The 25,644-nt window shown below is 37.2% G+C and overlaps 1 protein-coding gene across 5 annotated transcripts in view; it reads left to right on the top strand.

Annotated features, from left to right (window-relative positions):
- AVL9 (AVL9 cell migration associated) overlaps positions 1-25,644 on the top strand; it is a 43,637-nt gene that overhangs the window by 16,651 nt on the left and 1,342 nt on the right. For 2 of the 5 annotated variants that reach the window (XM_027451392.3, XM_005013996.6), the window contains 15 exons: positions 738-858; positions 3,148-3,233; positions 4,551-4,622; positions 5,398-5,487; positions 5,848-5,914; positions 6,545-6,585; positions 7,694-7,732; positions 10,862-10,931; positions 11,487-12,019; positions 14,771-14,905; positions 15,633-15,852; positions 17,256-17,373; positions 18,351-18,404; positions 20,282-20,370; positions 21,460-25,173. In XM_027451392.3, the coding sequence (XP_027307193.1) occupies positions 738-858; positions 3,148-3,233; positions 4,551-4,622; positions 5,398-5,487; positions 5,848-5,914; positions 6,545-6,585; positions 7,694-7,732; positions 10,862-10,931; positions 11,487-12,019; positions 14,771-14,905; positions 15,633-15,852; positions 17,256-17,373; positions 18,351-18,404; positions 20,282-20,370; positions 21,460-21,554 (1,830 nt within the window). In that variant the 3' untranslated portion in view covers positions 21,555-25,173. Of the gene's footprint in view, positions 1-737; positions 859-3,147; positions 3,234-4,550; positions 4,623-5,397; positions 5,488-5,847; positions 5,915-6,544; positions 6,586-7,693; positions 7,733-10,861; positions 10,932-11,486; positions 12,020-14,770; positions 14,906-15,632; positions 15,853-17,255; positions 17,374-18,350; positions 18,405-20,281; positions 20,371-21,459; positions 25,174-25,644 lie in introns of those variants that run through there. The other 3 variants (XM_021268513.4, XM_021268512.4, XR_003495377.3) reach the window with 2 other exon arrangements.

Genomic DNA, 25,644 nt, shown 5'->3' with positions numbered 1-25,644 from the left:
TAGAGGGAAAGAAAATGAAAGGATGATAGTGAAGATGCTGGTTTTCAGGATCTGTGACAGATAAATATTATGGTGCAAGTAACAGAGAATTTCTGAGAAAACAAGGTAAACGGTAGACAACTGAAAGGTGAAATTGAGAGGCAGGATTTCTTGGAAAGAAAAAAGATGCGCTTGTAGTAAATGCATAGAACTTGCTGCATGATTACAGTCCAGGGCGTAAAAATATTTAAAAACAGTCTTTTGCTGTCGGTATAGCTTCTGAGGTTAATTCAGTATCCACACAGGCTTGCATGTGCTAGAGCATTGCCTAGCCATGAGCACTTGGGGCGGCGAGAAGCCAGATCTGATCTGAGAACATGTGCGCCCCAGCAATGACCTCTGCTGGTACCACAGGTGCAGCCTTGCGCTGCTGGCTGTGTGCAGAGGGGAGAAGGTAGGCAGCTGCTGGGGTGACGTCTTCTACTTGAACATCTGCTCTGTATTTCTCCTGAGGAAAAGGCACTGGGTTGGATAGAGAGCTGTGGGAGCCAAATCTGCCCCAGGCCTGTCAGTTAGACTGCACATGAGTCAGTCCAAGGGTGCTTGGAAGGAAGAGGAGGAATGCTAGTAGGAAGAAAAGCTGTTTCATACCATTGCTAAAGAGAAAAAATGCCAGGCTGAACTACAGAGGCTTGCTTGTTTGGTAACAATAATCTGTTCTCTCTTTGCTTCCTATTTTGTTCGGTTTGTTTGTTTAGGTTGAATTCTCCTACCCTCCTCTAATGCCTGGAGAAGGGCACGACAGCCACGGCTTACCAGAGGAGTGGAAATACTTGCCATTTCTTGCCTTGCCAGATGGCGCTCACAACTACCAGGAAGGTAAGAAATTTGAGAGGAAGTTGCATGTGCAAAAGCCTCCTACCTGCTTCTACTGCAGGCAAATAAAAATGCAAATATCTGGACAGTTCATCAACTATTCTTTTTGCTATTAGATTTCTTGCACTACTTGTTTACGCTGCAAAATGATTGATAAATATGATCGATTTTTCTCTTTAAATTCTGAAGAAACATAAAATTTTATCTTCTACGTCAATAAATCAGACGTCAAAAATTCAGTTTAAAGGTTACGTGTCAGTTGTGGGTAGTCCTAACACAAAACAAGGCTACCAGCTTTCCTTAAAGAAGCCACCTGAGTCAGGAATTAGCCCTCGAGTAAAATCTAATCCAGTTTTGAGCTAAGGGAAGATTGAAATTATAAAAGTCAGCTTTCTAACGTATCTGATCATTATTTATTTTTTTTATTTCCACTAACATTCAGTGATTCTTAGAAGGACCTACAAGCCATTCAGCGTCTGTAGCAAGGCATATTTTGAAAACTAGCAAATATAAAAGGCAGGACCTTCAGTGGATTTGTCAGCAGAATAGAAAGATAAAACATCTCTTTCACCATGTAGTTACCAGCAAGGTCACTGCAGGTGTTTTTTTCCTTTTTTTTTTTTTTTCAGTTTTATTGCATTATTTGTTTATTATTGCATTTATTTGTTTATTTGACAGCAGTTAGTTCATCGCTTTGACACTTATTTGCTTGTTGTTTCCATATTCTTTCTGCACTACAGCAAACAAGGAAGTCACTTAAAACAGAAAAATAACAGACCCTTTAATGTTACTTTTAATATTATTTTTTTTTAATTTTTTTTTTAACTTGATGTAGTTAGCTTTCTAATCCTCCAGCTTCCAGAGGCCTTTGGAAAAGGAGGCCTCATATCAAAAGAATCTCCTTCCCAGCAGCAACAGGAGTATCTCTGACTCTGCTCTGAATCATTATTTTTGTTCTTCTTCTGCATTGCTAAGTATGCAATGAGCAGTAGGCTATGTTCAAAACCAGGAAAATTGTATGTAGCCTCACTTACCTGTTCCCTCTTCGCACAGCACTGTCCAAGTTAATGCTCAACTTGGGTCAGTTTCATTGTTGCACTAAAAGTTTATTAATGTGTGGGTTTTGGTAAGGGGAAGAAAAACAGAGGTGACAACAAAATGGTTGTAAAGCCTGGTGTTTTGTAGGCAAGGATACACATGAACTTGAAATTGGCAAATATGATTCAGATAAAATTGCAGTAAACGTAATTGTTAATAACTCTCTTTCCTTCTGAGTTTTCAGTTAACTCCCACTGGCAGTTATATTTTTGCAATGAGCATGGCGTGCTGCAAGAAATGTATTAAATTTTTAGTGAGACTCCATGTGAGCTCCATAATGCAATTATACTTATTCAAGGGAGTATTTTTTCATATAGAACCCTTCTTTCCATTGGACTCAATGCATGTGTGATCGTTTATTCTGCATTTACTACAGACTGGGTAAAATGTTTTTATTTTCCTTCAAAAAAGATTTAATTCTACATTTTGAAAGGCAAACAATCATAATGTGTATTTTTAATTATGACGTAGCGACGTTTTTTGTCACTAGAAGCAAGTGTGTATTTATATATATCTCAAGCTGTAACCCTCACTTGTGCCATATTTTACAGGGATTTTTTTTTTTGTTTATGTCACACTTGCCCAGGGGAAACAAATTTATGTGAGGCTAGAGTTCACAAATCATTTTTGCTACTATAGCGGTGCTGTACATGAATATCTACCTTGGCAGGGTTAGGGGTGTCAGCAGCTCTAACCTTTCAGCTGTATATGTCTTCCTTAATTGCAATGAAGATAGAAAGAAAAAAAAATCAGCTTCCTGATGTCATCACGTGCCTGCTGTGCCATCCAGTCCCACCAGTTCTGTGGGTTCTGTCTTACAGTGCCCTGCCTTTGCTCTTACATACCGAATTGGAAAAGCAGCATACCTGTTGGTTTCAGTGGTGTATCTGTGCTGTTAATATCTGCTTCTGAACATCTGTCAGTGGGCTGATAAAGGAGCTTAGGCTAAAGGTGAGGCTGTTGTCAGAATATCCATATTAGCACAGCTAGAGCTTCTTACACGAAGTATTGTGCTATTTAGAAACTCTAATTTGGGTGTAGGCATAGCTTTATAGATGACTTTTTCCTTTTTTTGAAATCTCAGAAAATGCATATGCCAGTATATTCAGCAGTAACCCTTTTATAAATAAGTGATGCTGAGAACAAAGATAATGAGCACTTGACAGTGACTTAAGAAACTTTTTTTTTTCATAGATACTGTGTTTTTCCATTTACCACCAAGATGTGGGGATCGAACTACAGTATATGGTGTCTCTTGCTATAGGCAGATTGAAGCAAAGGTAACTTTCCAATCTGAATAATTTCACTGCAGATATGCAGATCTGTAACTGCTTACTGATACTGAACTTTTAGCAGGAAGCTGGAAAAACTGGTAAGAGAGCTATAGTGTATATCTGATCACACTTTGAAGAAAGATGTGTTTGAGCTACTGGAGTGTACCCACATTTTCAAAAGCAGCAGCAGTAATATTACCTATGTAATTACAATTGTGTTACTACAGATTTCTTTAAAACAACAAAACCACTCCTTTTCCAGTGAAATGCCAAGAACCTGGAATATCATGTGGCTTTTAGCTCTGAATGAGTCTTGCATTCAGAAGATGCAAATTTTGTACTCTGTCTCAAGTGCACCTTGATTACATTTGAAGTTTCTCTTTATGCTATAGGAGACATTTTCCATGTGCAGATTTTAGTTCTGTTTCTTTTGACCATAATCCACGTTGATTTGAGTTCACTCGCTGTGGTTTACAGCCAGTCCTCACTGTATTCTGTGATTGAAGTCTTGCTCTATTTAACTATACAATTATTTTAAACTTGGCTTTTTTGTGTTCTTGATTCCAGTTTATACTGTTTGCTAACTGATTTAGATATATTAGATGTTTAAATTGAACCCCTTGGAACAAGTAGAATATAACATATATGACATATAACATATAACAGCTCCAGCGCTCTTTCCATCTGACTTTCTGATGTGTGGGCTGCAGTCCACACACTTGCTGTTTTGTGCAGTTGAGTGAATCACTTGGCTGTATTTCTGCCCTCACCCTTTATAGTTGTGCTGTTGAGTAGTAGGACCATTTGGTCTGGCTGAGAATGGAGTTTGTTCTACCTCTTTTATTTTACGGATGGCTCAAAGAAAATTGAGTGTAGAGCAAACTGCTTCCAGGCCTGACTGACAGACTTTTCAGCCTGATCCATTTTCACTGATAATATTAGAGAAGAGTTAAGTGGTGTACTGTGGCTGCTTCTGTTCTGTTACATTACCCTGAGTTAAAAATGCCATTGCCTTTTCCAGGGCTACAGCTGGGCTATTCTAGGGCTGTTTATTCAGTGTCTTTTAAGCAGTCCTCTGCCTGTCATCACAGCTGTGTTTGCATCTGTGCTGTGCACAGTGGGATGAGATCACAACTCTGACCAGTCAGTGCTTTGACCATTTGTAAAAGGTAAAGACACTGTTACGTCATTTGGATATTCCACTGCTGAAGGCAGTCAGTTTTAGGATTTTGTTTAAAAAAGGGGCTATATGGCAACTAGACCTGTGAAAGAGTTCTTGAAGTTGTATGGGGGTAATAATACTCTAATACTTCTATTTCTTAGGCATTAAAAGTACGGCAAGCAGACATCACACGAGAAACAGTGCAGAAAAGTGTCTGTGTTCTCAGTCAGCTGGTAAGAATGTTTGATTAACTCTCAAAACACTTCTAAATACCATAGTAAAATCATTTGGTTCCCATATTCTTGTTTGGAACTTCCAGCTTTAAACATATGATTTTTTTAAATCATTGCAGAGGATAACAAAATGGTGAAGTAAAATTTAATTAAAAGGCTTTGGCATTTGAATGAGCTGCCTTGAATTGGTACCTCCTTGTAAGAGAAATTATAAAAGTGGCTGCCTGTTGTCAGGGACTGGGATATCTGTTTGCACTTCTGCTGATTAAGTGCTACTAATTCTTCCTTTCATATGTATATTTATATATATGATTTCAAGGTTAGATCATTGTTATAACTGAAGGGGGTGGCTGTTGACAACTGAAAGATAGTCACAGATATACTTTTGTTTTGAGGGGCCACCTTGTACTGCTACTTAGCAAAAGCTACCGCTCTCCAGGCAGAGCATAAAAGTTCTTTCTGCAATTAGAGGTGAAGAAAAAGCTACTATTACAGCTGCATAAGCAATATATAAAGCAGGGAAATACTTTTCCAGAAATATGCTCAGTGATGGTATAGTATGTGCAAATGGAAATAAAATAGTTATTTAAAATGAGCACAGGAGAAAGATGTTGCAACTAAGGAGTTGGATCCTTCCATGCTCCCCCCCCCCCCCCGATGAACTGTGTGTAGTAGTTAGTTGACTGTATTGTAGGATGAGAATGGGAGAAAACTTAAGTTCTAAAAAAGTGGACTACATTTTTTTTCACTTGCTTTTGTTTGTTTTTCTTTCAAGCCGTTGTATGGGTTACTTCAGGCAAAGCTGCAGCTCATTACCCACGCGTATTTTGAGGAGAAAGACTTCTCGCAAATTTCAATTCTAAAGGTAACTTTTAAATACTGCCCATGTTGAGCAAGGCCTACAGTACATGGCTAAAGACTTCAGCGTTTTGAACTAGTGGTTTGCTCGGATATTCTGTTTTCATAGGTTATTCGGCTATTCAGCTCCTGTAATAAATTACAGGAACTACATGACCCTCAACTTTCTGATTTGTATTGAAATACAAGAACAAGCATGACAGTCAGCCTGTGTTTCCATTGACTCCATTAATAATATTTGACGTTCTTTCTGGAGTAAGACTTGAATAAGATTTTTTTTTATCCAGGATTTTGTGCCAGAATGACTAATAACTTCCATTTTGTTGTTTGGTTGTTTTTTTTTTGGCTTCTTTTTTAATTTTTCCAGGAACTTTATGATCATATGAATAGTTCCTTGGGAGGTACTTCACTAGAAGGGTCACAAGTTTATCTTGGTAAGTGGTTTTCCTGTACAAGTAGCAGAGATAATGTTACCCTAATCAACATATTCCCTTCCTGAGCTAATATGCTTATGTGCATTAACAGATTAAGCATAAAGGTCAGTGTGCCTGCACAGTATTCTGTTATGCTTTTCTTTATTAATGGATTTAAATAAATGTCAAATAAAGGCAGTTCTGCTTTCATAATGGACATTAGTTGTGAGTTGTGTCTTGACCTGGCAGTCTGACAAGTAACTGCTCATCTGCTTTTGAGAAACGGTACTTAATTTTTTCCGATGATGATGTTTTGGAGTACTTGACGTTTTGTCTGCCTGTTATTTGGGAAAGCTTCTATTTGATTTTGACTCTTACCTGTGTTTTCTGAATATACAATGTAGGATTTACTTCAGTGTTTCTATAACACCGCATTGCAGCCAACAGTAGCAACTCATTGTGACTGTTCGTTTTGTTACTGATCCTACACAAAGGAGAGAATGTGGTATGAGTTCTGCTATTAAATAACCACATTCATGTAGAATGCATAATGAGTGTATCCTCTCCCCCCACAAAATGGTGACAAAAAGTAAAGTTAATATATTTATTAGCCATGGAACTGGAATAATTGCTGTCTCTTTGGTATCCCAGGTCTGTCTCCTCGGGATCTTGTTCTTCATTTTAGACACAAGGTAGGCTTTCTCTGCTAGATTTATAAAATAGAGCACTTATTTTGAGAGTAAAATGCTTTGTGAGGGAATGAAAAATAAACATGTCTAGACATACCTAGACATACTCTAGAAGTAAGAAGTTTGTTCCCTAAGTATTTCTGCTTACAGTCTCCTGATTTTCCTTCCCCTTCCACCTACAGACATTCAGTAAAAGTAAGTTCCAGACTGAGAAGTTTTGTCTGTCTTCTGTATTTCTGGGAGAGTTTTAGGTTTCTGTTACACTTCTTTAGTTATGTCCCAAAGTGGTATCTCAATTATGGTCGTTTCTATTTCCTGTTCCTTGTCGAATGAATGTGATGGAAGAATGCTGCTAAAGTCATTGCAGGCGCTTGGAGCGTTTTTCCTGTTACCGTGTAATTTTTGCAGCTCCTGGCACCATACATCCTGAAAGTAATTGAACCCCTCTTTTTTGTTAATAACTGTTGAAATGGAGTTTGTAGCTAAGTTAAAAATAGCATTTAAAATCTTTAACTGACAAGCATCAAGGAAACAAACATGAGATTCTGGATTTAGTGGTTTATTTGTGCATTCTTAGTAGACTCTTGTTTCTCTTTAGATGTCTTCAAGTCATGCCCCAAAATGCCTTTCTTTTTTTTCTTTGGGTATAAAAAGCCTAGACAGCCACCTCTGATCTAGATGTCTTGTCTGTAGATGTCTAAAATTAGATAAAGTGAATGCTATTCTTGGTATTTGGCTCAATTAATTGCTGTGATTCTGTGAAGTAACTCTTCTGTGTTTGTGATTTACTGCTCTTTAAAATTGTGGAATGATACAGTATGTTCGTTCTTTATAAACCTTATATGATTCAAATTACAATTCCTGTTTGTGCAGTCTTTCGTTTGTGCTTCTCAGATGCCATTTTAAAGAGTGCTCAGGTGGAGAAAAACAGTGTTCTGATACTCATTGACTAGTCAGATATATCTGGTCATTTGATAGTTAGGAAGTGAATAACATGAAAGTTAGGAAGTGAATAACATGAAATTTTGAACAGGATTAAGCTTGCACAGTAATTTTGGTAAATGGTACAGCTTCATTTACCATGTTTTTCCTTTGTGTTTTTTTTTTCCAGGTCTTGATCCTTTTTAAATTGATTCTTCTAGAGAAAAAGGTATAATTTTTATCTGAAGCAGATAGTTGAATTGGAAATGTAGTTGAATATCTTTTATTTGAAAACATGTGGGAACGTACCAGTGAAAAATAAAGTTAAATTAAACTAAAGTATCTGGAGTTGTACCAGCAATTTTGCATATAAGAATAAATTAGGAAAATATGTTAGAAGTAACTGTTGTGTGTTTATGTATAAATTTGCCTCTGCTATTGTTATATCCATACTCTTAATAGCTGTGAAGTAAAATATTAAATGTGAGCAGAATAACTTAACGTATTATAAAGATAAGAAGGGAAACACAGAGTGTAAATAGGTATTTATGTGAAGGAGCAGATGGAAGTGTTGAGACCTAAAAAAGAGCACACAGCTTTACAGATTTTGTTAAGTAGAATTTTTGATTCAGGCCTTTAAATAGGCATACCAAAAAAAACTAATGCAAGGAGTGTCTTTCAAACCTGAATTGCACGGACAGTGAGGAGTCATTTTTGTCACATCATGCTGAGTAAAGTCAGAGCATGTATTGCTATAAACTGTTGAATTCTGTGCTCAGTGTTTTCTTCGGGGTCTCTTGCTGCCTCAGAAACGATGCCACTTTAGCAAGTTAAGTGTAATCTACAAAATGTACAAGCAGATCTGAAATAGTACACACATTTGTGTTCTTGTCTTGGGGTATTAACAGAAGACGAACTTTCAGTGATAAGAGCATGTATCAATTCCCAGACATTGATGAAGATTTTTTTTGTCTTGTTCTTTAAATTTTAACTTTCAGTTCTCCAAATTTCACTTTTTTTTCAGTGAACCCACTGAAGAAACCCAGCTTCTCTATTGATCTGTTTAAAAGCTTAAGCTGTTATTTTGTGACAGTTCAGAACTTGGGCATACATAAGCAAAATACTTCACTGAGCTACAATTTTCTGATTTGAAAATCAGTTCTACTGAGCTATTTTCTGAAGCTTAAACAACAAGTCATAAATGCACGGAAAGAGCAGAGGAGGGAGGCTTTCCCAAGCATGTTCATGTGACTCAAACATGAAATTGTTTTGAAAATAAGTGGATACTTACTGAATAAACCTGTGAGATTTTTGTGGGGGTTGTTGTTTTTTTCTTTCCTCCCTAAGCTCCAACAGCATGACAACACTTCCAAGTTCAAAAGGAAGAGTTTGGGTTTTCTGTTGCTGCCTGTTTTCTGGCAGATATTAAGGTTCAAGAATAACTGTGGAAGTCTGTATGTTCAAAGACCTTAAATATAATACGCAAGAAGCCACAAGTAATCAAGTAATGCCAATTTTCCTTGAGCTGAAAAATGCCTCACTGCCACAGACTGATTTTCTTTAATCCCTAGCAATTTAGTTGATGCTTTTCCACAGACTAAAGGGATTTTTTTTTTCACCTCTCAGCTGTTATGAGGCTGGAAGACTACTTCCAGATGGTGATTGTTTGATTTTTCTGCTGCCAGGACCACACAGTTTGCCGATGTAAATGTTGTAGGCCATATAACGTAGGAGAAGTAAGAAAGCGTGCACCCATGCAGATGGAAAGATGGCAGGGGGACTGCTTGGTGGAACAAATACACGAAAGTGCTTGGCTTAAGTAAGCAGTCCAACCCAAACTAAAAGCTAAATTTTGAATAAGTTTCTTGAAATCAAAGTACTTCTTTATAGACTGAGCAAAACCTACTTTTAAGCCTACAGAAATAATGAGGAATACATGGTATGTGAGAATCTAAAAGTACAAGAGGTATCGCGGGGGTCCTGTTCCCTGCTATTGCATCCTGTATTTTTTGGACTGACCAGCATCTTAAAAGAATTTAGACTTAATTCCTACTGGTATCAGCAGAAATCCTTTCTGCAGCTGATCTGCTTGTTCTTCCCATCATGCTTTTTTCCTGTGGTTGTTGGAGTTTGAGTTCACCTCTCTTGAACACGGAGGGTGGAGAGAAATGGTTGTACAGGGTAATACACGTAATCTGTTTCCAGCTGAGGGACCATTGACATTTGGTATGTGTTTAGGACTGCACAGGTCTTTTAATTTGTTCCATCAACCAGTAGCTTGTAGATGTGCATGTGCATCTTAAGTTACTCATCAGTCACTTCTGAAGTGACTTCTGAGCTTACAGCAGAAGTCTTTTATTAATGCTATGTCCACAAACTTGCACTTTTAATTTCGTTATGCACCTATAAAACTGGCCTGCAAATTCCTTCCAATGCTTATATGTTTGCTTTACTTGTTCTTCTTTTTCACTGAAAGTGTAAAAATGTCATTATTAAGCAAGACCCATTTGTTTATTCTTCCCTTTTTTCTTTTTTTTTTTTTTTTGTTCCTCCCTTGGAGGAACTTCAGTAGTACCATTCAGTCATCCTTGTGTTTCTTCTTTCACTGCTAGCCTTTTACATCCCCCATTTGAATTCTTAACTAATTTACTCTTCCCAGTCTCTGTAATTTAATTAAGGAGATTGATACTTCAGTAAAGCACTTAAGGCATAACATGGAAAAACAATCATGTTTTCTGTTTCCATAAACTCATTTTTTTATCATAGGAAAATATCTCTAATAATGTATGCTGCATTTATCCTGCTTTCTGCTTATCTGCGTATCTTTAATATATTTTCTTAGAAGGGATTTTTTTTCCAGTGTAGATTTTTGTTAGAATTCTGGAATGGAGATTATTTGGTCTCTTTGATTTATAACAGAGACACTTTAATGTACTACAAATTAACAACAACTGATGCAGAGTGCTGGGAATAACTTCTTGTCAGTTGTTTAGTCAGATTTTTCCTTTCTTGTAAAATTGATCCAATCCACATGCTGGATCCAAAAAAGCATTCAATCAAAAAAAATCTTGACTGAATGACTAGTGATATATATTATGCACACAGGCACATATATATAACATGTATTTTGTAGTATAAAAAAACACACTATACATATTTAAATATTAAATATGAACAGTTGTAAGAGCTTTTGTGGGTGAGCAGACTTCCTTTTTAAAATAAATAAATTCCTTGATCAGTTTGCAGCTGTTCTTTGTCATATTTAAGTGTAATTTTTTATTTTAATTTTTATTTCCTCCCTACTTCCCTTCTCCTCTCTTGCCCTCTTCTCCTGTTTTTTTCCTTCTTGCCTTCCCAGGTGCTGTTTTATATTTCTCCGGTAAATAGATTGGTGGGAGCTCTGATGACAGTCTTGTCGCTATTTCCTGGTAAGGAGAGAAATTTGGACTTCTCAGTTACCACCAGAAACCATATTAAAAAGTTGCCTGTAGTGTTTCTTGTGGGAACAACTTATGCAGCAATAGTTACATTGATATATTGACTGAAAAATGTCTTAACTTGTATGCATGTGTATGTATTGTGGGCATGTATCCCAACATTATATGCACTCTGTGGATTACATATTGGAGCTACTGGATCTTCTGTACTGCCTGTGAGTAACATAAATGGGACTCTGAATTAGTTATACATTCCTGCAAGTTCCTTAAAAATCAAAAATTCCTTCTGCATGTGCTTCTGAAAACAAAACAGACAACCCCTTAATTAATTCTTACTAATTCTTAACTCGTAACCAGTCTTCTCAAAGCGAAAAGTTGGGGTTGGTTCTTTTGGGGAGAAAGGTTGGTTGGTCGTTTTTTCAAGTACTGTTGTAAAATACATTATTTCCACTATGCATACAAGGGCACTTTTCTTCATTTTCTTCAACAAAAATTATTTAAATTTATATTGAAATGCTAATTTCCATGGGTCCTGTCACTTTCCAGGTATGATTGAACATGGTCTTACTGACTGCTCACAGTATAGACCAAGAAAGAGCATATCGGAGGATGCTGTCTTGCAAGAAATTACACCACGGTTAGATGACTCTGTGTCTGCTGCTGCTACAAACTTGGGAGTGGGCAAGGGAGGCAGGAAGATGGCAGGAAACCATTCGCTGGGAGGTCAAAACACAAACGTGCCTTTCTCCCAGTCAGAGAAGATTTGCAACGGAGCTCGATTCTCCAATAGTACTGTGCAGCACTTGAAAGTTCCTTCCCGCACTTCTCCAGAGTCCTCTGAAAGTGAATGGGAGACCTTAGATCCCAGCATTTTGGAGGAGTCTAATTTGAAAGAAGGAGTATGCGAAAATGCAGCATCAGAACAGGCTGAAAATCTGCCAAGTGAATGCAGGAGTCCAGAAACCCTTCCAATCACTGTGCAGCCCCAGGCAAATTCAGGACACGCGGTGCTTGTTCCAGGACTCGTATCTGGGTTGGAAGAGGACCAGTATGGTATGCCGTTGGCTATTTTTACAAAGGTAAACAGGTTGTTCATAATACCAGGTAACTCATAAAGACTTCTGTTTTTCAGAAGTGGCTAATAATTTTCGTTACCCAGCTCCAAATGGACAGTAGGGTACTATAAAACACGTAAGTACAGCCTCTGACAAGTGACTGTGTTTGTAGGCAGATGGAAAGAGCTCTTGTGTGTCTGAGGGGTATGCACACATGCACATACATTTCCCTTTCATACATATACTTCTGTACTGTTTGCAGTTCTGTGTGATGGTAACCTCTAGACCCAGCATGGTTAATGAACGGTATCTGTCAGTAACTGCTGTTTTCTTTTACTCTGAAGAATTGTTGATCTAATCTGAATGGGTCAAGATCAGAGCACTTAAGTATTTAAATACCTTAATCCAAACTAAGTTTCTGAAAGCTATCTTAGCTCCCATCTAAGCTCATTTTTCTTCTCTTATGTATATATATATTTTCCCCCCTTTCTTATATAACACTACCTGGTTGTCTGTGACTTTTTCCCCGTGCATAGTGCTGAGCTGCTCAGCTTCAAGCTTTTACTAAAAAATGCCTAACTGAACTCCACGTATCCCAGAGTTCCTGTACAGGCTTTGATGGGCATTGTTCAATAACAAGCAATGTATCTACCAGAGCTGGTTCTCTGTATAAAATGGAGAAAATGCCTCCCTTTTAAAGATGATTTTGTCAGCAAAAGAAGTGATATGATACCTTTTTTTATTTTTTTTAATGTAATAACCCTTTAGGTGAGCACTTGCCCAGAAAGCAGAAGAGTCAGATCTATTTCCTGGAGGTTGAGAGGTTCAAAGTGGCATTTCTTCTTTTGTAGACGCTTCTTGCAGAATGTTGTATTTGACAATGATATTTGAGCTTCTTGAAATACCTTTCGTTGGAAAGAGTACACTAAATGGGTCCGAGTGAGCGGCTCAAATGTCATCTTCCCTGTCACTGTTAGAAATAGTTTTTTAGCACAGATGTACAGTCTGGTGTTTGTCTTCATGGTCTGTCTAATCAAAAGAATAGCCTGTAATTTGTATTTAGTTTAGGCCTGTTGAAGAACGAGATTGAAAGCAAGAATCAAATAATTGATAAAGAGGCCTAAGTGTGCAAACTAGCTTGCTACTAAGCTCATAAAATGGAAAAGTAAATGACCTTAAAGAAGTTGTTGGTTTAGCTTCTATTTCACAGAGGCACTTTTCATCTGAGTTCATTCAGAGTAATTCTGTTTAGAAGTGGCTCTAAAGAAGTCACAGAAGTGACTTCTGTTTAGAAGTGGCTCTACATCTCAAAATTACCAGAAAAATATGATTATAAGTTATAGTTTAACCACTTACTGGAACGCTTGAATCTCTTTTGGAGCTCTCATCTCATTCAAAACAAATTTGAATAGGAGGAAACTTTGCCAGATGATGCAATAACATATCCAAATGCACCAGAGCATAGGGAAAAATAGGTTATGATACTTGTTTCTTCAGTAGCAGTTCTGTAAGAACTAAAACTCATTTCAATTTTTTTATTTAAAATAAAAAAAAAGAACAACGGCACAGAAATAAACATTGTTAGATCTACAGAGAAATGGGAGTTTTGGGAAATTACACTTGATCTTTAAAATAGTGACATTTTTAGCACTCTGCTACTTATGTATCCAACAATTAGCCCTTCCTTTACCAGCTTAAGCTGTGGTTTTTTGTTTTTGTTTTTTTCTATTTAAGGTTGGTGATTCCATCTCAAAGCACTGTTGTTCCTTCGACACAGGCTGCATTTGCTTTCAGCCGATAAGTGCTTGTCATCTGGAAAGCTATCCCTGTGTTCAATATGACAAAAGGGAATAGTGCTCCTTTCTACCATATGTTTCCAATTACTATGCACTGTGATTAATAAAGTACATGTGCTCTTTGTTTCTTTCCAGTATGCCATTTGCTTTTCTGGGCTTCTGCTAGTGAATAAACTGTGGTGTGCTTTATGCAAATGAACAGCTGGAATTAGGCTTGAGTATTAGTCTTACTGTTATGCTGTTCCTATATTTAAAACTAAAAATACAATAAGTACAGCTGTTTCTCAGTGCTTGTCAAATACCTTACCTCAAAGCCTTATGATACTCCTTTCAAAATGTTTTGTGGTTTTGTGTTGTTGTTTTTGATTTGAGTGTGGGACGCTAGATTAATGTAAGCATGGAGTGTTTGAGGAGCACAGTGCATTGCTTTCTGTACTACTCTCTTTTAAAGCATGCATGTGCTCATCAGAAAGTGTTGCTATCTCTAGAACTTAGAAATGTCCATCTACCAAATGTGGATATCAGTCCTGTATTTTTCTAGCTCTCCTGCATTGTAAACTTGAGGCATGTCAAAAGACCTCATGGTGTGCAAATGGAGAGATGCATCTTCATATCTGCTGACTCGCTGTCTCTGAACTGCCCTGAGAACTCACTATTGATGCGTATTACTTATTCTGTTACCTTATAAACACTTGATTTTTGTGAATTCACGTTGTATTTCAGTCCTGACGCTGGAAGGCAACACAACCTCTTGGAACTCCCAATTTATGTAGAATTTGGTTCTTTTGCTTTGCAGATAAAACACGGCAAAACAACAAATAACTGCAACTGAAATTGTAGTAACCAGAGTAACCAGTGTTGTTCATTCTGTGTGAAACGTGCTAACTTTTGGTAGGGACAAAACTCTGAATACAGTGTTTTGGTTTTTCTTAGAGGAGAGGGGGCTTATGTTAATCCTCTAACATCTCTGTTGCTTTAGGGATACCTTTGCTTGCCATACATGGCGCTGCAGCAGCATCATCTCCTGTCGGATGTAACAGTCCGCGGCTTTGTTGCGGGAGCCACCAACATCCTGTTCCGTCAGCAAAAACACCTGAGCGACGCAATTGTGGAAGTATGAATCTTTGCATTTGAACTTCGTGGACTGGAAGGGAGGGGAAAAAGAGGTTGCATTTTGAATGTATTGTTTTGGGTTCATCACTGAAATATTTAATTACTTCTCCATGAAATAAATTCTTAAATGCATAAGTGTATTCCGTTTGCATCAGTTTTTGGGGTAGGACAAAGCTTTAAGCTGTAATTAAGGTGTAATTTTACTTGTCATGTCACAAGCTTTTTAATCTTTTTCATGGCTTTGGATTAAGGTCTTCAAAAGTGAGTGCTTTCAGCTGAGAAACATACAGTTGGAGAATAAAGCATGTTAATGATGACTTCCTCGTGATATAATTGACATGTTAAAAACAGTGTCTCAGAAAGCACTCTGTTCTAGTAAGTGTGTACAGCTATATAATCAGCCTAAGATAGCTACATATCGGTAGTGAACTTCATAAATTGAAGTGAAAGTCCAAAAGAGCCTCCTAGAAAACGCACGTGAACACCAATTTTCTCTTGCCAAATCCTTTCAAATGCGCAGCTTTTAACTCTGCCTGGTTGATGATGAGGTTCGAGTTGTGTCAGAGTAGTAGCTGATGCTGAGAACTTTTCACTCAGGATTTCTTTTTGATATTTCTTGAGACTGTTGCATTCAGATTTAGGTAGCTGCTTGTCAGTAGCAATATGTAGTAGTACATTTGAGCAGTTTTATTTAGATAAATTTTTACCCTTGGAATTATTTTGTATAGATAGAAGATGCTCATGTACAAATCCATGATCCAGAGCTCCGTAAGATCCTGAACCCTACAACGGCTGACCTAAGATTTGCAGATTACTTGGTGAAGCATGTAACTGAGAACAGAGATGATGTTTTCCTTGATGGCACTGGATGGGAAGGAGGAGATGAGTGGATCAGGGCTCAGTTCAGTGCTTATCTTCACGCGCTGCTTGCTGCTGTGCTGCAACCAGGTAGAAAAGATTCCCTAGACAAGACCTTTTCTAGGAATTGAGATGAGGGTGGGTGTAAAAAAGTATTTGTTCTGTTGCCTTACATGTGTGGCCTGTCATTGGATCTCCCTCTGCCTAAAGTTTCATTTTATGCTACCTTTTTTTGGTTGTCCTTGTCTATCTTTGGTATTCCTTAACAAGCTTATTACTCATTCCTCACAGTCTTACAGACCTGTTTCTTCTCCAACTGTTTCTCCTTGATTTATTTAAGCTTTCGTTATAAGTAGAAGTTCCTGAAACCCTGTATATGATGAGACTTTTACAAACTTGGGTGTCCTACAGAGTTGTTTGAGACCTGAAGTTCAGTTTGGGGAATTAATTGGATTCAAGGAGGCATGAAGTTAAGTGTCTCTAAGTGTCTCTTTTTGGGAGGTTTTACTACTGTATCTCATCTCTTTTCCATTCCTGCTATGGTCTTAAGTAGGGATTCACTTAATTGTCAACTAGGGGTTTTACCAGCTTGTGTTTTCTGGAGCTCAACGTTTTTTGCCTTAACTCAGAGGGAGTACTCTGGGTTGCAGCCTTTTGTGCATGAATGCAGCCAAAAGAATCAGTGGCTTATTTGTGGAAGTTTGCCAACCACTATCCCTCTTAACTTCAGCCTCTTCGTGATTATTCTCCTTTCACACCAATAAAGTAACTCAGTGTCTGTTCTGTGGTGTTTCTAAGAAGCAATGAGATCAAAAGTGTGATTTTTAAAGTCTCGAAGATTAAAAATTCTTTGTCTGGCAACATTAATATTTTAAGATGATTAGTAGTTTGATAATGAAATGTCAGGCTTTCATGAAATTCATGCTACTTCACTGTCTGGTTCTAAAATGATTTCCCACAATCTTCTGTATTTTAAATGGGTTATTATGATAAGTTGATTCCATAGTAGCTCATACTGTGGTTTTGGAGTGGATTTGAAATTTACTATATTTGAATGAGCATTAACATAGTACAGCAAATCCTAGTGTATCTGACCAAAATCAATGTAAAGGATGTTTTTTTTCTCAGTTACTGTGTGGCCTTTCTCTGCCCTTCCTGTCTTTGCCCAGAGAGCAAGTCAAGAGGTCTATGTTAGCATGACCTTCTTTTTCCACTTGAGCTCTTCACTTAGAACTTTACAAATGAATTAAGAAAAAACAAAACCAAGCTTTTCTTATTTTTAAGTGTTTTGTTTTGTCTTGGCTTTTTGTATTTGGGACACTTTAAAATAATAAAACGTTTTTCTGAAATGTCAGGTTTCTAGTACTAACATTTGACTTTGATTTGATGAGAGTCTGGAAAATTTCATTTTTTCTTTAAAATGCAAGTCATTTTTCTTGTATTACAACTGTAATGAATTGCTACAAGTTCACATCTTTATTTTAATCTCTCAGACAATGAGAAGACGTTGTCAGACTTTGGAACACCATTTGTAGTAGCCTGGAAAAATACTCACAACTACAGAGTATGGAATAGCAATAAGCATCCAGCTCTTGCAGAAGTAAATTCTAGGTAAGGAACTGATTTTTGGCACTTCACATGGAATGCTCCACTTATGAGCAGCTATGCACACACCATTCTGTAGGATTAGTGCCCCTCTAGCTCCTATTATAAAGCCTTGAGGGTGAAAATTTAGGATCCCATGCAGTAAAGACTCTGTGAGCACAGAAATACTCTTCACTGAAGATTTTTGTTCTTCAATACCTTACTCTACTTCTGGAATATAAAATTATGAAGAAAACTATATCCAGAGTCAGAACTGAAACTTGTTCAAGTCAATTGATGGCTGTCCTGAGCTGTAGAGAGTTTGTTATTCCTCAGAATTGCCCTCAGATGTTTCTCCTTTCCATTAGTTACTTCCAGGTACACAAAGAATAGCTGTGTCTGGGGTAGAGGGGAGCTGGCTGAGTTATGCTGCATCTGCTGTAGTTTGAGTTGTTTTAAGTGCATTTTTGTTTCTAGATTAGATGATGCCAGGCTTGTTAATACTATAGGCTGTGCATGTGTTTTGTTTAGCACACGCTTGTACTGTATTGCAGGGAGTTTTGCTAGCTTTTGTTCTTGCTTTGGCAGCTGCTGTTGTCTGAAGAAGGCTGCTGTTCTTCAGACTTGCAAAGCTCTTTTGGTCTGCTTAAGGGTTTTTGTTTTGTTTTCTTGGCATGTTTTGTCTTGCTAGGTGTCTCTGCCTTAGTGTGAAGAGAAGGTTCTTAATATCTGATGTGTAAATGGAAGGCACCTTACATGTTAGTTCATAAGAAACCTGAGACCAAATAGTATAAACTAGCTTTCTGTGAAGTGATACAATGCCGTGTCTACAGTAAGGGGATTTTTTTATTTATTTATTGTAAACTATGAAGAGGAATATAACTAGGAATTGAAGTTGTTGTGATGCGGATTAATAGTGGAAATTTATTTAATGGAAAATTAATGCTTTTAATGTGTGGAAAAGTATTTAATGCTTTTTCTCATTTTTTTTTTTCCTCTTCTAGCCACCCATTCCAGGGACAATATTCTGTATCAGATGTTAAGTTAAGATTGTCACAGTAAGTATTTAGTAGCTTATGTGCTTTTTTTTGTCTAATATTAATAACTACACAACTGTTGCTATCATGAACTAAACAAAATAATGGTTTAAATCAGCCATGTGCATGAAACTGTATTCAAGGTTCTGCAAAAATGTCATATCTAAAGATGGACAGTTTGTCTGAAATAGAGAAAAACAGTGCTCATACACTATTTTGTGCTGGACTTTATGTAATAGAGGTCTGATTTTTGTATTGCAATTATAAGTCCTTGGTGTTTTAATAGCTTTAGTTTACAATTTAAAAATAAGCCTTCATTGGTGCTTTCCTATATGTTGTCTTTAGGTTCAGTTATTTGGAGAAAATGTTTTTTTTAATCATATATAAGACTCTTCAGTTTCTTCAAGATAAAAGTTTAAAATGAGTTTTACACAACCTCTTATTGCACCAAATTAATCTGAACTTTGAGGTGGTGTTAGCTCTTGCTGTCTAAAACTCAGTAGCGCTTGTTATTTCTGTAGCAGTTTGGCTCCAACAAAAGTCTCAGTCTTGCAGTTAACTATCTCTTATTTATGCACCAAGCAAGACAGAGAGCAAGTTTTCTCACTTAACTATGTTGACCACAAAACATCAGAGACTTGTTCTGTCAGACATCTGCAAATCAGCAGTGCGTACATGCTGCTAATTCTGCACCTGTCTTGACCATAGACTATTACTTTCAGTATACTGTGAGGAGACCTAAACCAAATGCTAACATAGAGCAACAGCACGAGCAATAAAAAGGGTTCAGACTTCAGCCCAACAAAGCTTCCTGTTGCTTTTGTTGGCTAGTGGCAGATGAAATTTCTGTGATGACAATTGAGAATTGCAAACAAATCAAGATTTGTAACAAGATAATTGCCTTCAATAAGCTGTCTGCTGATAGCAGCTCTTACTTTTAATGACTGGTCCTTGTAGAAAGACTTGAAAAATCTGAAAGGTGTAGAAGCATCTACAATTTTTGGCGTGCCCTAATTTTGTTTTTGAAAGGAGAGACTCCTCTACTGTTCTGAGTAGTCTCAAGTGAGTGTAAAAGGTTCTATAGTTCTTAATTTCTCTAGTTATAAAAAATATTTTAAAATAATATATTTTGCAAATTGAGTCTAAACTTGTTCTTGATCTACTCTGTTCTTTCTGCTTTTTTCATTTACACTGAAGGTTTTGAAAGTATTCAAGTTAATAAAACAAAGTCGTGAATACGGACAAGAATGTAACAACACAGCACGTCACTAAGTTCAACATAAATAAGTTTGCAAAGTCTGAAATGCGGACTTGAATGTTATGATTTAAGCAAATTTTATTTTCAAGTCATCGCACTCATGCAATGGAACTGATTGCTTTTGTGCTTTCCTTTCCAAGTGTCTTTATCCTTTCATAGTGTCTTTATTCTTTTCACGTTTTTAATCAAATGTATGAGAGTGAACTAGACTTCATCAAAAATTTGATGTTAGGGCAAGATACAAAGTACATTCTACATGGAAAAAAGAATAACAATTGTTCAGTAACACTATTTTGTTTGAAGCTAATAGTTAGGGCTGGAACTTTACAAAGCAGGATTTTCAGTAGTTTTGGAATGTGGAACAAATATGTATTTTGGTAAATGGTAGGAAAGATAGTAGCACATTCTATAAAAATGAAATGTTGGGTATTTTGATTCCTGTCTTGCTGGCTGTGTCTCATCTTCCTCAGAGAAGCTTGCCCAACTGGGTAAGACGTATGCAACCTATACAGGAATTATGGACTTGATACTGCTATATAGATCTGTGTGTGTATAGATAGTTATTTTAACTATACACTTCATGTATGTACACCTGGAATTAATGTCAGTTGACTAAGTCTTCAGTATCTCTCTTGTTTAGCTCCGTGCAAAACAGTGAACGTGGAAAGAAGATTGGAAACGTGATGGTTTCCACTAGCAGAAATGTTGTGCAAACAGGAAAAGCTGTAGGTAAGAAACTTATTTTGAACCAGCTTGGATCTAAAAACATGAAACTGCAACAGGGGAAGTTCAGCCTGGATGTTAAAAAAAGTTTCTTCACTGAGAGGGTGGTTGGGAGCTGCAGCAGGCTCCCTAGGGAAGTGGTCATAGCAGCAAGCCTGGTGGAGTTCAAGAAGCAATTGGACGACACTTAGACATGGGGTTTGATTTTGGGGTGGTCCTGTGTGGAGCCAGGAGTTGGACTTGGTGATCCTTGTGGCTCCCTTCCAGCTGAGGAGATTTTATGATTCTAGTTCATTTTTTAAAGAAGCATCCTATATCTCAGTTTTATTTCATTTTAAGCCAAGTGTAATTTATAATATACATACAAAACAGAGCAACGTTTTGAGAGGCAAAGGTGCTGACTGGGGCCCTGTATATTGCATAATAGTGGAAAGAGAAGCAGCTAGGCCAAAAAAAAATAGTGTTAATTCCGCCTCCAGCATGGACTGGAGATGGAGGTAGGAAGAGAGATGTTCAGTTAAAAGCTTTTGTGTAATGTAGGAGTGCTTAGACCACAACACTATCTTCTGCATTGAGCTGTTCTCACTTTTATATCACTTTGAAACTATACAGGGCTGACTGAACTCCTAGGAAGAACTTGTGGCAGTTTCTGCAGGTTTTTGCAATAGGCTGTAATTTTCTGGGAAGGTATTTGTTGTGCTTGAATAGGGGCACCTTCATCACGTTATCTTCCAGTGCAAGAAAATGTGAGTTCGCCAGCGGGAGAGATAAGAGTGCTATAGTTGTTCTATAGTTGCTTTGCCAAAAGTTGTTCAGCCTGTTGTTTTTTTTTTTCCACTCCATTGATGTCTTGCTACTTTCTTTGCTGCGTTCTCTGGCAAGGAGAGCTTTTCAGTTAGTATGTCTAGCAAGTCGTCCAGGGCAAAGGACAATGGAGGCCATTTCTGCTGAGCTAGTGCGCTGAAGTTCTTTGAATATTTTCTGACACATAATTTGGGCTTGGGTTTTAAATTCCAAATTGGAGAACTGGTTGTTTGGTGCATTTAATTATTTATTTATTTGACTATGAACCCTTTCTTTTGTTTTACAACGCAGGTCAGTCGGTTGGAGGAGCCTTCACAAGTGCAAAGTCAGCCATGTCATCATGGTTTTCCACTTTTACACAGTCAACCCAAAGCCTTGGTGACTAGGTGATTGTTTTGCACAGTGCTGCTGCATGTTTCAGGTGCAATGGTTTCTCTGAGCTGTAAAAAGACTGCTCCAAAACATAGGAGTGGAGACTAACTATCCAGGACCAAAACAAGGCATATGTTGCTTGCAAGCAGATATGGAATGTTATCATTCACTTTCACTAGAAGTATAGAATGGTGAGTGTCTGCATACGATGGGATGGCATTTGCTGTGTATTGGTTGTGTTTAAAATGACTACTTTTCTTTAAATCTGAGCCTTTATAAATATATTAGCAAACAGGGCTTGTTGCAAGCCAAATGTGTTTGACTTTAGATTTGTACATTTTCTTGGATGTTGAAGATATTTATGTAAAGTAGTTATATTTTTCAATCCAAGTAGCCAAATGTTAGTGAATTCTTATAAATAGGCAGAGTATGATTACTGATTCATCTTCAGGTTGTTTTAGAGAATGTCTGCAAAAAGTATAGGTGCAGAAGCCTTTAAAGGGTTCAAAGCTAGGTAGCACTTTTTTGGTCCCACCTACAAACTGGAATCAGCCAGATGCAGAGGAAGACTGGCTGACTAAAGGGTGTTTCTCCTTTCTCATCTGTAGCCATACACAATTAATCTGTCTCTAGCTCTCTTTGTGTCTGCAAATCTGTACAACAATTGTAAAATCAGTATTTTCCTGATGTTATGTGGTGGGCCTTCATAACTTTGCTTATGTTTTGGCTGTGTTTTACCCTGGGGTATGAACAGGATTCCAGTTGGAGAGATCTCTTCAAGAAAAGTATTAGAAAACAATTGGCCAAAATTGGGATTGAACCGTAGAGAAAGACCTCACAAAACTGTTAGGATATAATTAACACCATTAATGCAATTACATGCATATGAATACAAGTATTAAAATTACTTAAACTAGCACAGTAGCAAACTCTGCATATTTTTTTGTTGCCAGTAAAGTTATGAAGACTCTTCCAAACAAAAATCAACTATACAGATTTTTCTTTGTCTACTCAGGGAATGTTCTATTTGGATAACTAATTTTTTCATATCTTCACCAGAACTGAGGGAGCATCTGAAACAGCTCAGTTCTTATCCTTGAATGAAAGAATATAATAGTTTATTTGAAAAGATGTGGTATAATGCTGTATTTCATATGGAATGTGCACGTGGTGTCTTCTGTATGCAAACATATTCCACATCCTACATTTTGTGCTCTCGAGACAGATTATTTCCTGTTCCTTGCAACATGAATGTGTCTATGCCTTCTAACATCCCCACGTGATAGCTGTTAACATTTCCTACATTACATCATCAAGTATTCCAACCTTCCAGTATTGGAAGGCTCTCTGTTTATTCCCTCATCAGTATTTATTAGTGTTCTGCAATTTTCTTTTCCAGGGCCAAGATTTCAAGTCAAAGTTATTTCTTCTATTCCTCAAATAAAATAGCTGTACAAGAGATAAATAAATAAGAAGGTTCTAATGTAATTTCTTTTAAGAAGTTCTGATTTCTTCAGGTGCATTTGAAAAGCTAACAGGAAAGTCAAACTTGCATCACATAGTTCCATCTCCAGCAATGTAAATTTCAGTTTTAGTGCTTCAAGTAGTGATTCAGAAAGACAAGATCTTTTTTAAAGTGTTAATTAATTTTTTCCAGGACAAGTTAGATAGAACAGCCATGGAAAACCTGAAAGTACACAGCTGATTTGAGTAGCTTCATTTGAAAAGGGCAAAAAGGACACCTAAAGCTCTACTTAATCTACTGCTTCTGACATACAAGTAAAAGTATCTGCAGAACCTTATATATTGCTCCTGGTCTGTGTATATGTATATCTCCTAAAATTTCTGATATTCTTTTCTGTTCTATTCCGCAACTCTGTAATAGTCAATTATATCTTTTTAAAGATTAAGAAATACTTGTAGGAAGACCTGTGGTGCAATAAGACTAGGGATGCGGTTATTCACGATGATTCTAGAGCTTTCTGATTCAGCTTGCAGATAAGAAAATAATCACTTGCTGTTATGAAATCGCTATTGTTACCTGTTGTCTGGGTTTTAAGTGGTCAGGCTTCATGTTGTAGTGAAGACTGAATATGATCTGAAACATTTAAGCACCTACAAAATTAACTTCAGCAACTTAATTTAAACTTAGGAGCTCACAGTAGGGCCAGACAAGTGGTTAACACATGTACAAGTTATAGAAACAGGACCTTACTGGGTCCTTTTTAATAGCCTTGCCTGTGTCACCTCTTCACCTCAGCTGTTCTGTAGAGTTCTCCTTTGCCCCAGATTTGTACAGCTGATTTGTTAGTTCTCTGCATTTCCCTCACTCCCACAAACTCCCTTGCTGATCCAGCAATTTTAGAAAACTGAGTGGCTTTTTTTTCTTTTTGCATTTTTGATTCAGCTGAGGAAAGGCAGAATAAGGTGCCCTCTGCATTGCAAAGCTGATGGCTGCTTGCTGCTCTGTGTAGGGCCAGTACTACAATGCTTCACCATTCTCCTATGGATAGTAAAGAAGACTTGACAGATCTCTTTCCCCATCTGTGGAGTCAAAACATGCAACTTGATCAAAAGTATTTTCCTTTATGTTTCACCACAAGGTTGGAATAAGAAACCTGTATTCATTTTCAGATTTTAAGAATCACCATCCCGCTAGCAGGTTGGACAGTGATTTAAACTCATGCAGTGGGTAGAGATGAGACGATCATCATAATAAGTTGTCTTCATTAATGTGTATGCTTGCTCTTTGACATTTGCTTAAACTTGCTTTTGGTCTGTAGGAGGGATAGCAGCTACTGAGTTTCATCTGAATTCATGTAGTCATCTTTATTTGTTGGTTGTGACTTCTTCAGGTAAATCCAGTATGAATGCAAGTTACTTTCTTCCCCTCTCAATACAAGTATTATTACTTTTTCAAAGGGATTTAAGCAGCCAACTTTCATTTCAAAGACATCTTTTTCTGCACAGCAAGAAGTACAAAGTACTAAAGGTGGCAGCGCCTCTTGTGAGTAAACCATGAAGGCATTGTTACAGCTCAGTCATAATGTTATGTTGCAAAGGTAATTCTGATCATTATAATGTGCAGTGTGAACTGATTTACAGATAATACAACAACACTTTTCTCAGCTTTCTAGCGTCAAAGCATCAACCTCCATTGTTTGTAGGTACCAACATTTGAGGAACTTCCTGTTGAGTATACACAGCTACAAGTCCCCAAAATAACACAAAATTAAGTATAATTGACCTAATACTTCATTTGACTAAAACGTTCAGCATTTTTCATTGTTGTCATGTCATAACCTTAATTCATGTGCGTATCTGACAGCTTTTTCCTCAAATGTAGCAATGTAATAATCATTTTTAGATCACTCTCCTAGTACATTGCATTTGTTTGACTTTGTACATCTGTTTTAAGCACCTTTGTAATTAAATTTAGTATTTTGTCGAAACAAGCTTCTTACTTCCATAAAAATTATTACTAAGCAGAGAAACGAATGTGGCTGTATTTAATTGTAAAAATGGAGGTGTGAATGCAGTTTTTAAACATAGAAACTGTTACTTGATAATTGAAAATACAAGTAATGTATTTGATTTTCCTTGTGCTGCTTGAAAATAAATACATCCAGCCTATTTAAAGCTCTGTCTGTTCGAAAACCTATATTAATTTGAGAAGTTAATCCCATTAGAAGACACTAGCAGGCATGTGTTTTTGGTATTGATAGCTGCTTGTAAGACACTGTCAGTCTTTTTGAACCTTGTCTTGTACTTAAACTGATTATGGAAGTTGCTTTTGCAAATTTGGGGTGAGAGTATCATCTAGTGTGAGGTTTTATTCCCTTCTGGGTTCTGCTTGTTGTGAATCAAGTTAAAGTCTTCAGTAGGTCGCCGGCATCTCTCACACCAGTAAGAACTTTAGGTAGGACTGTAAAATTTTGAACTGGGTTTAGTTTCAAAATAATGCATAGTTGACGTGGATTGCAGTATCTAGTCAAAATCAGGATGCTGAATAAATTAATTGCTGTACGTTCATCTCTATGCAATCATCAGGTATTCGTTGAAGGTTTATCTTAGAACTTGAAAACTTCTACCGGAACTACCAAA

Source organism: Anas platyrhynchos, chromosome 2, assembly GCF_047663525.1.
Source record: "Anas platyrhynchos isolate ZD024472 breed Pekin duck chromosome 2, IASCAAS_PekinDuck_T2T, whole genome shotgun sequence".
Taxonomy (NCBI): domain Eukaryota; kingdom Metazoa; phylum Chordata; class Aves; order Anseriformes; family Anatidae; genus Anas; species Anas platyrhynchos.
The sequence above is the reverse complement of the archived record's forward strand: the minus strand, read 5'-3'. Positions and strand labels throughout refer to the sequence as shown.